General features: G+C 40.8%; 1 protein-coding gene across 1 annotated transcript; it reads left to right on the top strand.

Moving 5' to 3' along the window:
- Nucleotides 1–927: 927 nt before the first annotated feature.
- Nucleotides 928–16,985, top strand: FKBP4 (FKBP prolyl isomerase 4). The gene is made up of 9 exons (XM_035897140.1): nt 928–1,073; nt 2,280–2,422; nt 6,587–6,707; nt 7,227–7,383; nt 8,741–8,831; nt 9,179–9,262; nt 9,970–10,155; nt 10,650–10,889; nt 14,904–16,985. Exons 1-9 carry the CDS (start codon nt 965–967, stop codon nt 15,000–15,002), a joined length of 1,230 nt encoding a protein of 409 aa, XP_035753033.1. The 5' UTR covers nt 928–964; the 3' UTR covers nt 15,003–16,985.
- The last annotated feature ends 6 nt before the right edge of the window (nt 16,986–16,991 follow it).

Below are 16,991 nucleotides of genomic sequence, written 5' to 3'. Positions count from 1 at the left end.
GGTTCCCTTTTGCCTAGCTAAAGTAATGCAGAGGTTTGGCGCAGAGCTTTGGCTCAGAGCTAGATGGTTTCAATCAGTATTGAAGAAAACTCAAGTTTGAACTTCACGAATCCTGTTACGGGCAAGGTTTCATGTCCTTGCCCTATAAGGTGTGTCAGTATTATTCCCTATTTTTATATACATTTCAAATGAACACCAGAGAGATTGGCTGATCTTGCTTTTTGTATAGTGTAGATTTAGTTGATGCTGGTCTTCCTAGCTAGGCTGTGGAACCTCTTGAGAAGAAAATCAAATCCTTGCAGCTGTATGTGAATTTAGAGTGCTGATAATCTGTGTTGGAGTTGTAGGGAGACAAGCTAATACAGTAATTCCAAAGTGTTACTGTGTTGGCTGCTAGAACAAACCTGCACTGGGGTGAGATTCTGTTAACCTTTGTTAAACTGTCTGGTTTAACTCTAGTAATCTCAGATTACATGTTAGAATAGACTTTGCATGGAAAGAACCAGCTCATTTTCTTGCTTAAATGCTTTGCCTAGAACACTAAACTTGGGGGTAATGGTAGACTGGTGGTGAGGAAAGCACTTGAATAAAGGGGAAAAAAAAAAACCCTGCCTAATGCTTTACCATTTAAACCTTGCTGAGAAAAAGTAAGTGACATTGCTAACTATAGATGCAGAGATCTGTAAGCTGGTGCCAACTGTTGCCAATTAGGTTCTCATATCACAGCAGAGCCATCTTGAGGTTCCTGCATTTGCAACACTGCTAATCTGTAAACAGAGTAGTCAGTCCATTCTCAGATAACTGAAGTGAACCTGCAAATCCTTTATCTACTGAAGATGATAATGCATACATCTAAGTAAAAGGAATTAATGTCCAATGGGCAGACTTGGTTTTCATCACCTTAATATTTTTTTCCTGTTTTTCTCAGGTTGTCAAGAGAGAAGGCAGTGGGACAGAGTCTCCGATGATAGGTGATAAAGTGACCGTCCATTACACAGGATGGCTTCTTGATGGCACAAAATTTGACTCCAGTCTGGACAGGAGAGACAAGTTTTCATTTGACCTGGGGAAAGGTGGTATTTTATGTTTGGTATTGATCATTTTTGGTAATAATTGAGATGGGATTTCCTTGCATATGTTAAAGTTGCTATTTAAACTTGTTTTCAGAGCTTAAGGTTTATTCTCTTAGAATGGTGCAATCTGAACTGCTTTGAGATTTTTCTGAATGAGAAAACTATGTAGCCCTTTGATGAGGCCTGCTGAAGAATTCATGAGCCTCAGACAAAGCACTCTAGGGGAGCAAATTTGCACTGAAGCATAGTTATAAAGGGTAGCTAAATAGCCAGACTGTGCAGCTTGCTGATTGTTTTTTTGGCAGAAGACTCAAATTCAGGAGTACTTAATTGTGACCAGATACTGGGACAGGGTGCATTGGGGCAGCTGTAGCATGAAATATACTCACTTTCTCCCCAAGTTTCCAAATTAACCCAAATATGAATCTTGAAGCAGTGCATCTCTTCATTATCAAAAGCCTTCATTTTTTGAATGCAAAAATCCAAACATCCTTGTTCCAGAAAATCTTGCTACTCAGAGTTCTTCCCTTGGCAGTTCCTTACCTGCTGCTTTTTTAGTTAGGAGATAAATTCTGCAGTGTCCTGATGGAAAGGCCTCTTGATTGAGTTGAAAGGAGCAGCAAGTAGGAGAGGTTGAGTAAGAGATAGGATTTTGTTACTTGAGGTTCCAGCTTCTGTTCACTTTTGGCTTTAGAAGGAATACTACTCCTGCTTTCCTCCCCCTTTCTGTTACAAGTGCATGTAACTTTTAGTTACCACTCGTGCTGCTCTGTGCCAACTGATAAAGTACAGAGAGAAAAGGCTGTTGTTTTGGATTGTTTTCAAAATATGAGTAGGCAATCTCTCACCCTAAGACCTTCCTCTTCGAAGAGTTTATTGTTATTTCCTCGCTCTTGAGATTGTGCCAAGAGCTTCAGCCCGTGTCTGTGTTCAGTTTACTTGTATTCTCTGTAGGCAAGGAAGTAGGGGAGGAAAAGAATCACTACACCTAGAATGAGGAAATTTAGCCAAATTAGGGCCCCAGATAACTTTATAACATGATTAGGGTTAAAACTGATGTACATCAATCGGAGTGAGCACAAGTCTTCGAGTATTTCTTCTCTGTCTTAGCTTTTGTATACTAAATGCGATAATGCTAATTTTCACAGCTGATCATGTCTTTCATGTATGCCTAGCAATCATGTGATTGAAATTTGACTTGCATAGGTGAGGTGATCAAAGCATGGGACATAGCTGTGGCAACTATGAAGGTTGGCGAAATCTGTCGGATTACCTGTAAACCAGAATATGCCTATGGCTCAGCTGGGAGCCCCCCAAAAATACCTCCCAATGCTACACTGATTTTTGAGGTAAGTGAGAGACGGTCACTAAAACTGTATGCTTGAAAAATAAACAAAAATCATATGTCACTGTAGAAAATGTGTGATGTAATACATGGTCAAAACAGGAACGTTAGGTGTTCTAAAGAGAAAAATATGGTCAGTTAGGGTAGTGTGGGTGAAGCACAGAGTTCTAGTCTGGCTGCTACCGATCTGCAGTGGCTCAGGTTCCCTTATTTTGGAGTTTTTTCAAAGACTTAAATGTATGTTAACACAATCTTTTATGAGCTATTTGGGGGAGAAAAAGGATAATTACGCCATATAAACTGCTAGAATATGAAGTCTATTTGACAGCCCTGCAACTGTGAATTCTGTTTTCTGTAGAGCTGACCATTTTGATAAGTCTTAAAGCACCAAAGGAACAGTTTGAATTCAGGTTGGTTGCCAAAGTCTGTCTGTGGATCCAGGACACATTGGTCAATTTTACCATCGTAGAACATCATTTGTACACACGTGGTCCCTGTGACAGATTCAGCAACCTTGAGTTTGGGGTCTGGGAAATGGTAGTTTTACAGGTCATATGGACAGTTGATCTCAGAGGTGAACTGCACGTCCTGGTGAACATGGAGCCAATTAGCATGGGTATTTCTTAACCTCACCAGCAGATGACAGGATTTGTTTCCTAAGTAATCTTTGAGTATCTCTCCTGCTTCCCCGCCCCAGCCCTGCGTTTCCAACAGGGGGTGGAAATAGCAGCTGTCTCTTGTGTATTATTTCAGTAGTGAGAGTGGTTGCTCAGAATGCTGAGACTCATGTCTGATTTTTCCATAGAGGATGATATTAAAGCTGTCCCTGGAGCATGCTCTGACAAACAGTGTAAACAGTGGTTTTGGAGGATGTATTTTTCTTATTGTTGAAACAGTTAAATTTTCCAAGAAATACTTTAAAATTAATTACACCTAAGAGAAGGCAGATGGACTCTTTTCAAATGTGATTTTTAAAATTACTTTGGTCTAAAATACTTAATGGAATTGACTCCTGTGTTGGGGGCATAAGGAAAGTTTTTAAGCTCTGATGATTGCTCTAAGATTGAATGTTTTATCCAATATCTGAGAAAGGTAAAAACAGCTCATGGGGCAGGGACTGAAAGCCTGGTTAGATTTTAATGGAAACAATGGGCATCTGTTAAGAAGGGTAAATTAAACATAGCTAGATATTGCATTACATTTGAATAGTGTATTTGCATTTCTTTTTTTCCCTGTGAACTTGTGAGCAATGCATTAAAGATGTATTTTGTGCGGAAGGATTAAAAAAATACTGCCAGCAGGTAGCATGCCAGGCCGCCAAGGGATGAGAACTTACTCATTTCGAGTACATCAAAATTAATGCTATTATTTCTGCAGTTGACTGTTGAAAAATATTATCTTGTAAATCTGTTTCTAAACAGCATTTGTTAATACGTAAATCTGAAGATGCTCATAGCTTATTTGTATTGGATCAAACTGCACATGTGGAATGCTGTGTGCTTTGCACAAATGCAGGTGATACTAAATGTAATATAGGGCAGGAAGATTGGTACTAACGCATTTTTGCCATGACCTGATGATTTGAATGCAGACTCTACTTTTTTTTTTTTTTTTTTTTTTTACTTACCCCTCCACCTTTTTCTGCTCGCTTCATTTTGGTTGAGGGAAAGGAAAACCAAAAAGAAATTCAGTGTAGCAATTACTGAAGATGTTCAGCTTCTCTGCTTTTTACTGTCCATGCACAGTGTCTCAAAAGCTCAAGACCTTCTACCTTGGCAGCATAATAAAGCATTCTTAAGGGTTTAGCACTTTTACTAAGGATGCTAACAGGATGCTACATCATTGTCCTGCAAGAAGAGATTATACCTAACCTTTTGATAAATAAAAACACTAACTGCAAGATGGGATTTGCTTCATCAGAGTACTACTGAGTCTATGTGATAGTCCTCCCGATGCTTCTACCGGGTGTTTTCTTAATAATGCCAGTCTGACCTTTCCATCTTACAGGTACTGTTGAGATAAAAGTATTGTTTCATTCATGACCCTTTATATCCCCTAATGCCTGCCTGAGTAGTAATGTTAGAGGAGAAAGGGAGAAAGAAAGAAAAGCACTGAAGCTGCCTATGATGGTTTTGTGCTCCCCTAACAAAATGGCCTGCAGATGACTGGCTACAACAAATAAGCAGTGCTCTGTGTGTCCTGAACTAGGGGAGTGGGGTAGAGCTTAGATACAGAAAATTTTTCTAAGCTTTGTTAGGCAGGAGCGATTTCTGACTAGTATGACTCTCAGGCAGTTAAAATCTCTTTAAGTTTTCACTCTTAGTCTTGCTCCTGTTTCCTTTTTATTATTTAAAACGATGTCAGCGTGGTTCCTTTGCAAGTGCCATCACCATACCAAAATTTTGTATGAGTTGCCTTAAAAAGGATTCTCTAAAACTTACATTAGAAGACTTGTAGCTGTGTCATTACCACATCAGCATTTGGTTATGACGTGAAATAATGGATGTCTTGTGGTTTGGGGTTTTTTGTCACCTTGGGTTTTTTTGGTGGTTTTGGGGGGTTTTGGGTTGGTTTTTTTTTTTGTCCTTCCTCATGATCGCTTTTGCTAAGCAATATAGATTCTTCCATAGAATACTGTTGTTCAGGTAAAAAAAAATGTTCTAGAGTGACTTAGCTTGTTTCAGGCAGACTGAAGAGAAAGATCAGAATATTATTTTTTTATTAGGTATCCATCAAAATAACAAAGTGGAATTATTTTTATGCTGGTGAATATTCAATTCCTCTTGCATTCCAGGTATCTTAAGTCCAGTGTCATGAACCCCCACAGCATTAACCCTGAACATTTTTTTAAAATTAGGTACTTAGTCTAAACAATGCTGATTATAATGGCTTGTTCTTTTGTGCTGTTTTTACTATTGTTGCTCAAACATAGGATAGTGAAAGAGTTTTTTCTTTTTCCTTAATTTCAGAGCAGCAACAACAAAATCCTTTTGTGACTAGACTATTTTTCTATCTTGTCATGGTACTCCCGCTTCTAACTATGATTTGCATTAGAGACTTGGGAGGGTATGTGAAGATTCAGGCTGGATAGTTCTCCCCTACATTAACACCAGGTCTTAAAAATTCTAAACTGTTTGCAGCAACAAGGTTAGATTAAAGGTAGGCTAGATCATGGCTTTGTTGTTTTATGATTCTTCTGGAAATAATTATTTTTCTGAAATGACCTCACAATATACAATGATAAGGCAAGACTAGAGGGGAAAACGTAACAAGTAAAGAGAACACTAACTCTCTTCAGGCATGCAAGGGAGAATGATGCAGAAGTTTTGAAGCTATTGTCCTGTGGCACAAGAGTAGGAGGATGAAGAAACAGGTGGGGCATAGGTGAAGTCTGAAAAGATATTCTTGAATTTGTTTTAATATTGCAGGACAAGCATTTGGAATCAGCTTGGGCTCTATTCCAAGCACTTTAAAGTTGATTTGAATTTGACCATAGATGGAATTAAGGGTATAATCAGGATTTAAGGATAAGGATTGCATCTTTAATTTTCCTGCTCCTTTTGTCCTTGCATTACTTGCAAACCTCCCTGGCCCTTGGGTGCAGTGACACTACTGGTGATTCTGCTTGACTATAGAGTAAGAGGGTGTGACAGCTGCTGATCAGTGCGTTAGCACTGCAGAGTGGCAGTTGAGAGCAAATTCTTCCTGGCTTAATATGTTCAAAAGGTACTTCCCTTCATATTGAAAAACCAAAATCTCAAGCCCAAAAGCTACCATCCATACTTCTGCCTGCAGACATTAGCTAAAATACTAATGAGGAGGCCAATAGAATCTTTTTTTGCAGTAGTCCCTAAGCATTGTGGCTCATGTAAGCTTTATTCAGAAGCCAGGTTCAATTAAAGGATCTAATTTGTGGTATTGAGAGACCAAGATTGCTGGAAGGAAAAAAGCCTGAATATAATCTGAAACTCTTCAGTAGGTTTCCATCCAGTATCTACTGAATACAGCATCTTCATAGCCTTGGTCGTCTAATATTAATCTTACAGGGCATTAACTAAGATAGTGGTTTCCTGAGCAGCTACACTTTCAAAGATCTCTGGAGAATATTGAGTTGAGTTACGGAATTGGTGTGATGAGAATAAATGCAAGGCTTTTCTTCCCTCTACAGATAGAACTTTTTGAGTTCAAGGGGGAGGACCTCACTGATGATGATGATGGTGGCATCATCCGAAGAATCCGTAAAAAAGGGGAAGGCTACTCCAAGCCTAATGAGGGAGCGCGTGTAGAAAGTAAGTATGTTGCATAAACAGCAAATCGGTTTACCATGTGGGAGGGCAGAACCTTTTTCCCAATCTACAACTCCTTGCTCTGAGAGAGGAATATGGGGCTTCTTTTCCCTTTACCAAGTAACTTAACAACTTAGAGTAAGCTTTCATTCTCTTTATTTCAAGCGAGGTGTATATTTTCCAGCAGCAACGGTGTTCTCCAGAGATACTGAATCTGATAAAGTGCTTATCTGATCACAAAAGGTAGATGAGTCTCATAAAGTATTTCCATTTGCTGAGGAACAAGAGGGGAAGTAGTTCTGGCACTTACTGGAGTGGGAAAAAATAAATACATAGATGAACAAAAAAGGGTTTATTAAGTTTAGCAGCACCGTGCCACCATGCATAGGTACCTGTTAAGAGAGAAAAGGCTGCTTAAGAGGGGAGGCTTTGGTACTCCATATATTACCTGTGCTACCTGCCCCTTACCGTACATGGATATCTTCTGATTTTTCTCTGGGTTGTTCTGTTTTTTGTTAACAGTCCAGTTTGAAGGCCGACATGGAGATCGTGTTTTTGACAGGCGGGAATTGCGGTTTGAGATCGGAGAAGGTGATAACTATGATCTTCCTCATGGTCTGGAGAAAGCAATTCAAAAAATGGAGAAATTGGAGGAATCTGTGTTCTATCTCAAACCCAAGTATGCTGTTTCTGATATTTTGATACTTGAAGGGCTTATACTAAGCATCTGGCTAGAATGAAGTGCCTTTCAGCGCTGTAGTAAAAACTTGATCATCCCCAAAAGTTTGATGCATGAGAAGTATGAAGCTAAGATCACTTTGCCACTAGGTTGTGAAGTAGAAGCACTCTAGAAGAAATTTACTTAAATCTCTATATTGTTGATCTCTGTGAATATTAAAAAAAAATATATTGTTGCTCTCTTGAACTTAAATTTTTGTGCTCCCTCTTAACAGAACAGTATTTACTGAGCAACAGTGCATATATAAAGATACCCGAACAGCCTCAGAGTAGGAAAAGAACTGATGAGCCTTCTGAGCAACCCGATGTGACTAGATAGCTAGTCCTTAGGTGATGTGGTTAGTGAAGAGTATCAGAAATCCTTTGTTAGTAGAAAACGCTCACTGGTGCTCTGAACGCCTTTTCGAAAAAGACCTTCAAGATTCCTGTGAGATGCAAAGCAGAGTTATATCCAGACCTTGGACCATTACGAGAACTCTCTGAGACTAAGAACAGCTAATTGAGACGTATGAGTGCCCAATATTGTAACCTTAAACGGTCTTGGATATAAGCAGAATTTTTGCTTCACAGTGAGAACACAAATGGGGTTTGCACTAATTGCACTAATAATTTCCATCAAACTTTTAACTAATTTCAGTTTCTATTTTAAGTTTTTTAAGGAACTGAATCTGATGGAAGAAAAGGAAAGCAGTTTGATTTTTGCGAGGGTTTATGCAGCTTCTTACTGGAGTTGCAGTGCAGAACCTTTCTATAGGCATTTACTGTTAACCGTCTGATTGGCAATATGTGAAGTGTACAGCTGTTCATTTAATCTCTGTATTTATCATTGCCTTTGCTTTTCTGGGAATAGTACTAAAATACGGGTGCTCTCAAGGAAACATGCAGTCACAGACCATGAGTATAAAGCAAGATGTGTATAAATTGAAAGTATTTTTTTTAACTTGATGGAGAGAGAACTTGCTTTTCCTTCACATAAGCAACAAAAAACAACAACAAAAAAAAACCAAACAAACAAACCCCCCCCCAAAAAACCCAAACCCCAGGAACCGGTAACCTAGAAATTAGAGAAATTGACCCCAGGTTTCTCTAGCTTTCTTCTACCTTGTGCTTGCTAATTTTAGAATTGTATTCAGAATTCTTCAAGCCTTTATGTCTTGCAATAATGCGGTTTCGGTATCCTAGACTTGCATGGGGTTTTTGCCTCCAGCTTCCTATGTAGTGAATATGACTGGCTGGATAGTTTTGGAATTTGTTATTTTTGGCTTGTTTCTCTCTTCCCCTCCCCTTTTATCTTACAAATATGGTTTTGGAAGTGCTGGGAAGGAGAAATTTCAGATCCCTCCAGATGCAGAGCTGCAGTATGAAGTGAAACTCAAAAGCTTTGAAAAGGTAGGAATGAGAAGCCAAGTCCCAAAGAAATTGGGAGGTGGGGGAGGAAGTATGAGTGCAGCTTAAACAACAACAATGGAATCCTTGAAGGTTGATCTGAAATAGGGAAGCCACTGTTGTCGGCAGATGATGACACACTGGGAGCTCTCATCTGAAATTGCCCTTGTTCTTACTGTATCCCTGTCCGTTGCTGTCAGTGTCCCTTCTGCTCTAGCCCAGTTTCCAGTAGCAGTGCAAAACTCTGCTTTGCCAAACCTGTCTCTACCGTATTGTTAGTGGGGAAGCAGCATAGCCAATTGGTTTTCCCAGAAGTTGTGTCATTGACTTGAACTGTTCTGTTTGGATAGGCTAAGGAGTCTTGGGAAATGAACACAGATGAGAAGCTGGAACAAAGCTGCATTGTGAAGGAGAGAGGCACTCAGTACTTCAAGGTAAATTACAGTCCCCGAGTAATAATAACATTTCTTAGTTCATGTTATGAGCTGATAATGATTACAGCTTCTGTCATGGTGGTCATGGTTTTCTCCGTGATGTTTTACAGGGAGGATTGGAGGGGAAAGTGTTTTTAAAAAAAAAAAAAAAAGCCTCAGAGTTGGAATATCCAGAGAACTAACTCTGTGGCGAGTTAGTTCTCTCTTTCAGAGTGGTTTTCTGTACCTACAGATAACTTAGGGGCATAGCAGGCTACAGTATTTAAGCTCCTACTGTGGGATAATGCTGTGATGGAAAAACATTCATTTGGGTAGAAGCGTGTGGAGAAGGTGTTTGAAGCAATTTGACCAGCTAAAGGCAGACTTTCCCACTACCTTCATGACACAGCAATAGTTTTGCTGTTTTGAAAAATGCCCTGCCTTCCTTGTTTTGTATCAAAAGTTGAATATAAGGTGGGAGTTGAGTGTGAAGTATCAATGCTGGTCTATACCCCTAGCTTTAGTGGGGGAACGAGTAGGTATTCCTAAAGATTTTCTGATTCTGTGCAGGAATGACTTTCAAAACTAGTATATTTTTGATGATAGAAGTTATTCTCTGCTCTGAATTACTTTTTTCAGATCTACTGCTCAAGGTAAGCAGAAGGGGCAACAGGGAGATAAAAGTTACTGTGATGAGCTGTGTGATAATTGAACTGCCTTGTTTACAGGAGGGGAAATACAAACAGGCAGCATTACAGTATAAGAAGATTGTGTCATGGCTGGAGCATGAATCGGGACTCTCCGATGAGGAGGATGCAAAAGCCAAAAGCTTGAGGCTTGCTGCCCACCTTAATCTAGCTATGTGCCATCTCAAGCTGAAGGAATACTCCCAGGCTTTGGAGAACTGCAACAAGGTAGTAACGGTTTACTTATTCTTAAGATGCACAAGCAATCTGACAGTTTATCTCTTGCTTTAACAATTTGAGGGATACCAGGCCATGTGGTGTTCAGCCTTTCTTATACCAGCTGGCAGAACTGGATATTTTCATAATTATTGTCATTTGAATATCTCTTATTCACAATGTAGTAGCAAGTTAGTATTTAGAAGTTAGAAAAACTGAGATGAGGTGAAGGTACTCATGTTGGCAAAGGTCCTCCAAAGAGCTGGAGTAGAGAGCCAGGACTAAATCTTAGACTTGCTGGTTCTGAGTCAAATAACCTACTACATTCAGTCCTCTTTGTACTTTTACTGTATTCAGTTCACCTTATTAGTAAGCCCTGACAAAACTCATAAATCTACATCAGAAGATACAGTTTCTAGCAGTCTCTGGTGTTCTGACTGCATATTTTTTAAAAAAAAATATTCTTGAATGTGTTTTTGGTCTTGGTTTGTTTCTTTTTAATGCAGGCACTTGAATTGGATAGCAACAATGAAAAAGGCCTCTTCCGGCGTGGAGAAGCGCACTTAGCTGTCAATGACTTTGAATTGGCCCGGGGAGATTTCCAGAAAGTGATACAACTTTATCCAAGTAACAAGGCTGCCAAAGTGCAACTGGTAACTTGTCAGCAAAAAATACGGGAGCAACATGAGAAAGAGAAAAAGATGTATGCCAACATGTTCCAAAGGCTCGCAGACAAAGACTTAAAGGTAAGTAACACTACTCCAGGAGTCTACAAGAGGTGGTGTCACGTGTTAGACAAGGAATAGTGTTTTAAGTATTCAGCTTAGTTCTTAGTAGGGATAAATACAATGGGAGAACACTCAAGTAGCTTCCCCTGGGGAGAAAACTGGAAATAGCCTACAGTCAAAATGATTAGGCCATCTTGTTTGAACACGACAACTAGCAGTACCAAGCATGGCACAGAATGCTTTTACTTGTTTCAGCTGATTTTGTAACAGACCAGTGTTAATCAGAAAGCAGTTAAAGTGATGAAATGCAAACATCATAACATTCAAGAACTGAAAAAAGTGCCTATTCTCCTTGAACTGATCTTCTAAAGGACAGTGTCTTCTAGTGCCTGGGTGACCCATCTACTGAGACCTTAGGCCTGTTGTACAGATGGTGCTGAGCACCATCTTGCTTCTCATGGAGTCATTAAGAAGTAGTTGACGCTCTCTATCTGAAACATCACAGATTGATTATGAAGTGCCAGAAGTCAGCCTGTTAGATTCATTATTCTACTGTGTGGATGGTTTTCCTACTCAACTTTCACTGGAATTTCAGTCAATACTAGTTCAGTTAACAATGGCAATATTGAATACAGGTTATAACAAGGTTGTATCAGGTAGCAAGTAACAGTCAAAGTTACTGGTGAGAAGCATATATCCTAAGAAAATGCTCTGTTTGTTTTCCTTAAATTTGATGGTCCAGCAGGACTGGGTAAGAAGGACCTTCCCAGAATGTGTGGAGAATGTATGTCAGTTTCCTGTGGTTAACTGTGTCAATGAGCCTGCCAGGGGCCCACTGTCCTCAGTTGAGTGTATCTTGACAATTCAGCCATCTCAGACTGTCAGCTGACAATTTCATAGGTGAAATGCTTGACAAACCTCTTTTTCTTCTTCAGCGAAAGGATTGTCAGGCTCTGGAATGGGCTGCCCAGGGAGGTGGTTGGATGGATAGATGGTGGTGGAAGGATAGATGAGGTGCTTAGGGACATGGTTTAGTGGTGTGTTGTCAGGGTTAGGTTAAAGGTTGGACTTGATGATCTTAAAGGTCTTTTCTAACCAAAGTGATTCTATGATTCTCCCCCTCCCCCGATCTTTCAAAATGAGATGCATCTGAAATCAGTTTATGTCCCAGAAACAATGGGACATGTATTCCATTCTTTATCTTTTACTCTGCTAAAGTAGTCATACAGTAAGCATAGGGTAATCACCCCTAAGTGGATGGTTGGGTGGGCAAGTTGTTCTTCTTGTGGCTGTTGGGTGGATTTTTTTGTTGGGGGTTGGGCTTTTTTTGGGTTTTTTTTGTGGTGGTGTTTTTTTTTTTTCTTCTTCAAAGGGTATCAGTAGTTCTGTGGATTTGGTTCTGCTTCTCATGGAGGAGCGTAAACACACAAGTAAATGCAGGCATTCTCTACTGATTCTGCAAGGAAAGTGTTATTGTCCATGTAGTTATGTATCTGGCTAAAGCAGCCTGATGCAACAGTCCTTGTTTAGTGGACACTGGGAGAAAGCATTTTGTCCTTTTAGGCATTGTCACATATAGCCACACAGTACCTTAATTTTTGGTAGGCTTTAATGAAAAATCTCAGGAAGATGAAGATACAGCAGCTAAACTAGAATTATTTCACTGTGGGCATCTTCACTTTTGAAATTGCAGGTTTTAATTGCCATTTGTCAGGCTATGCTGTGGAGGTTCCTTTCAGCTGGCACAGCTGCTGGGAATCTGGCTTCTTCCACTAGGTGTGGGACAGGGTAAGATCTGCTTTTCAGAGAGGAAGAGTGGATTGCTGAAACAAGCTATACCTACTAAAAGTGTGAAAGGGCTGCCTTTGTGCTTTTCAAAGTGCACCTCGGTTGCTAAGACAGACAGTTGGTAGCGTTGTATCCCTGGCAAAAGGCAGACTCAACTGTTTTTGCATTGCAGACTGTTTGGGATACTGCAAAGACATGGCACTTAATTCCAGTTTTCCCATCTGCTTCGGATAGGATCAGGTTATGGAGTCATAGAATCATTTAGGTTGGAGAAAGACCCTTAACATTGAGTCTAATCATTAACCTAGCACTGCCAAGTCCACTACTAAACCATGTCCCAAAGGGCCCCATCTGCACATCATCTAAGTACCTCCAGGGACGGTGACCTGACCACTTCCCTGGGTAGCCCATTCCAGTGCCTGATAACCCTTTCAGTGAAGATGTTCCTAATGTCCAACCTAAACCTGCCCTGGTACAAATTGAGGCCATGTCTTCTCATCCTATCGCCCGTTACCTGGGAGAAGAGACCAACACCCACCTCACTACAGCCTCCTTTCAGGCAGTTGTAGAGGGCGATAAGGTCTCCCCTCAGCCTCCTCTTCTCCAGGCTGAACAACCCCAGTTCCCTCAGACACTCCTCAGAAGACTTGTGCTCCAGATCCCCCCCCCAGCTTTGTTGCCCTTCCCTGGACATGCTCTGGCAATGTAATGTCTTTCTTGTAGTAAGGGGCCCAAAACTGAACACAGTATTTGATGTGCAGCCTCACCAGTGCCAAGTACAGCAGGCCAATTGCTTCCCTAGTCCTGCTGGCCACATTTTTGAAATGAATGTGGTTTTGTATGAAAAGGGATCAATGGAACATGGAACTGTAAACAAAAGGCACTTACTCCCCCAGGCAGTCTTGGGGATTTTTCTTGCAAGAAAATGTGTTTTCCTGTTGGTGCATGTATCGTGTTGCTTTACTCTAGCTCCAGCAGTTTTCTCTATTAGTGGCAGTGGGAGAAGTTCAAGAGTTCTGAAGGTGAGGATTTGTTTACCAAATGTCTTCTGCTTGCCAAGAAGGCAGCTTGAACTATAGTTCTGAAATTCCTGACCTCTGCATATCTTATGGTCTGTTCAAGAGTGGTTGTTGAACTTGCATCAGTAGTTCTTTTCATGAATTTGAATAGTTCACATATGTAAAGTGTGAATTTTTAAAGGTCGGGATGTTTATTACCTTATCTTAAGCCTGGGGTTGGTAGCTAACAGATTTTCCTCAGAAAGGAGACTTTGCTCTGATGTGCTTTATGGAACGCTTCCAAGGCTGAAAGGTTGACCTCTGATGCCTAGATGTTCTTTGGCTGTGGTTTCTTTTGAAGCTAAGTTAATGTAACAGTTTAAGGATTCTGCCCCTTTTCCCCTCCCCCAACAGTGCACCCTTACAGCCTTGCTTGTTCTTGTCTGGTTCTCATCTAACCTCAGAATAAACCAAGATGGCTTGGGGTGCTAGGCTGACGGGTGGAATAGCAATTTCATTGCACTGCCTTTTGAGATGAGCGGGACAAGACTTTTCTACCTCACTTTACTGTGTTTGAAAATGACTGCAAGGTCAGGATGTGCTGGTTATGTCCTATCCTAAAATCTGACTTCTGACCCTTATCACATGGCTCTCTGCCTTCCACACCTTTTCATGTGGACTGGAAGGTACAGCAAAGAGAGGGCTTTTCGAGCAGCTACCTTGTCAGATTAGATTTTCTTCCAACTAAGCTCTTACAGAGGACATACAAGTGACTTGTCAAGTTGAAGGCACTCTTCATGAAACTAGCTGTCCAACAAAGATGTTTCTTCATATCTTGAGTCCAAGTGTGCCTTGTGCAAGTTGGGGCTGGGGGCAGGGTACGGGAATTGCTGAAATTGAATCACACTGAAATTGAAGCAGAAGCTTCCTAAATTAATTTCAGTTTGTGGGAGAACACTTTCTTAAAGTCTTAAGTGGCCAGCATGTGCATGCCACATTATGAATCATAACCATCTAATACCAGTATTATTTCTCAGCCTCCTCTAAACTGCTCCTGTCTTCTTAAAATCAGAAAAAATGCAAAGAAACTTTTGGTTTCTCTTGGCTGAAGGTTGTGATACCTATAATTTAGTCTTCCAGGGAGACCAGGTATCCTAGTGACAAGAATCAAGTAATGTTTGTGGCATTGATTGCAAATGCTAGCAATATTGTGTAACAGAGGAATATATTTTCTTTGTCTGTTCAGTCAGCCGCTGCTCTTCAAACCAGCCACACAGAAGATGAAGAAATGAAAGATGAGCAGAATGGAGTTGAAGATAAATCGGAAGTTGACGCAGAAGCATAAAACCAGACCCTATTCCATTAGTTTTGTAAATGAAAGAATTTCCAGTGAATTAGACCTTTATTTTTCTACCTGGTTGGACAGTGGCTTCAGGGGAGCAGAGGCTGAAGCCACCATGCCACAGTCAGTTACAGCTTTATATGTCTGTTGAAGAAGCTGAGTGGCAGCATAAATCTGGTTTAATCCTGGGGAATTTATTTATTCATTCAGCCACTGTTACTGTTTGGGTTCTGTCTAGATTTACTCTGCTTGGTTTATTTGCATTCTTGCCATTGGTGTTTGTCTCTTTCTGGTTCCAGCTCACTTTAATCCCAGAGTCTGCTTCCTAAATCTATTTCCTTGATTTATTTCAAATAATCAGCCTTTTCCAGGGAGTCTTCACATGAGACTTTGAGAACAAATTGGCGCTCCTGGTTCTTCTGCCTTGGCACTGCACCCTTCCCCCCTGTTCAGTAGGGAGTCCCTTCCGTTAAGTGTTGTAACCTTTCTTGTATGCCTCCTCTTTGCAAATTGCTGAAGGTGAAGACTGTGAAGTCACAGCTTAAGTAATAAAGCTCCAATTAAACTCAAGAAAACAAAACTTTTCGTGGGTTTTTCATTGGAATTTGCACAGAATGAAGAGGATTTACTGTCCTCTGGTTATTCAGTGTTTTCTCATCCACACAGCTGTACAGTAGCCACAGTATCTGATTATTTTTCTATGTCGTTTGACCATTGCCATAGAAAATACAACACAATAATCAACACAGTATGTACCCATATATTTGCAGAACAAAAAAATATGTTGCTGGAAATTGTACAAAAAGCAAGTCTGTAACCTATGCATAGAGCTTATTTTCTGTTCATATTGCTACCTTCCTCTTCACCCTCCACACTGTAAAACTCAACCAGAAAAAAAACCAAAACATTTATTTATACCTGAAAGTGACTGGCTTTGAAGATATGTAAGTGATGATGGTTTAACCTGTAAAAATACTTGTAATTCCTAATGAACTACAGACTTCTGAGTGATTCTAATGCCTGCTTATCCCCATCTCACAAGAAAGCTATTACTTGGTGTTCTGCTTCTTTCTGCAGTATGTTGTGTGTCTTGTTTGGGGGTGGGTGTGCTTTTGGGTTTTGTGGGGGCTTTTTGTTGGGGTGGGATTTTTTGTTTGTCTGCAGGTATGCAACACAGTACTCAAACTCACCTTCTCTGTTTATCCTGTTACATAGTGCTAAACTCAGCTGTCCTGTTCCGAGACCCTCTAGCAGCAGGGATGCTTTTTTTGCCTGCTCTGCAGGAGGAAGGTAGATAATCTGTTCCTTTCAGATACAGAAATGGATTTTTTGCAGCGAGAAAGATAGGTTGTCTTTCCATGCCACGGAGTGGCTTGGAATTGTGTGCATTGCAGAGAGCATCCCTGTTTTAACACTGATGTCATTTGAAATCTTAGTTTCAATTCCTGGTCTCCTTTGCCGAGACAGAAGTTCTGTATAAGCACTTACTCATGGGGTTCTTCACGGGGGGGAGGTTGCCAGTACCTGCCCCTGCAGGAGCACCAGCTTGGGCCTGGCAGCATGTAACAGAACTGTCCCCAAAGTGGTAAGGCCTGCTTGGCGTGCTCGCCAGCCCCCGGGCCCAGGAGAAGCCCGCCAGCTGCTGCTGCGGGGTTGGAGCTTGCATGGGGAGCCGTGAACTGCATTGCTCTATGCATGGTGTAGCAACACCCTAAGCTTCAGTGGGGCGGATAGGAGATAGGCAGGATAAAGTGCTTGGTAGGTCATCGCGTTAAGGAAATGCTGATTCAATTTCCTTAGCAAAATGCAGGTGCTGTTTGTGAGACTCCCTTAGTGGAGTCAGCCCTGTGTATGCGAAAACTTCCACCTTGCACCAAAGCATGGCTGCCTCTAAGGGGAATGCTACAGACGGCTTAAAACAAGATGTGAAGAATGTCAACTGAAGTTACAAAAGGGGATTTCCAGATGCAGGAGAACAGTAAGGGGAGCAGG

The sequence above is a fragment of the Egretta garzetta genome, unplaced genomic scaffold, assembly GCF_000687185.1.
Source record: "Egretta garzetta isolate BGI_Z169 unplaced genomic scaffold, ASM68718v1 scaffold797, whole genome shotgun sequence".
Lineage (NCBI taxonomy): Eukaryota > Metazoa > Chordata > Aves > Pelecaniformes > Ardeidae > Egretta > Egretta garzetta.
Note: the sequence above shows the minus strand (reverse complement) of the source record. Positions and strands in the feature narration are given on the sequence as shown.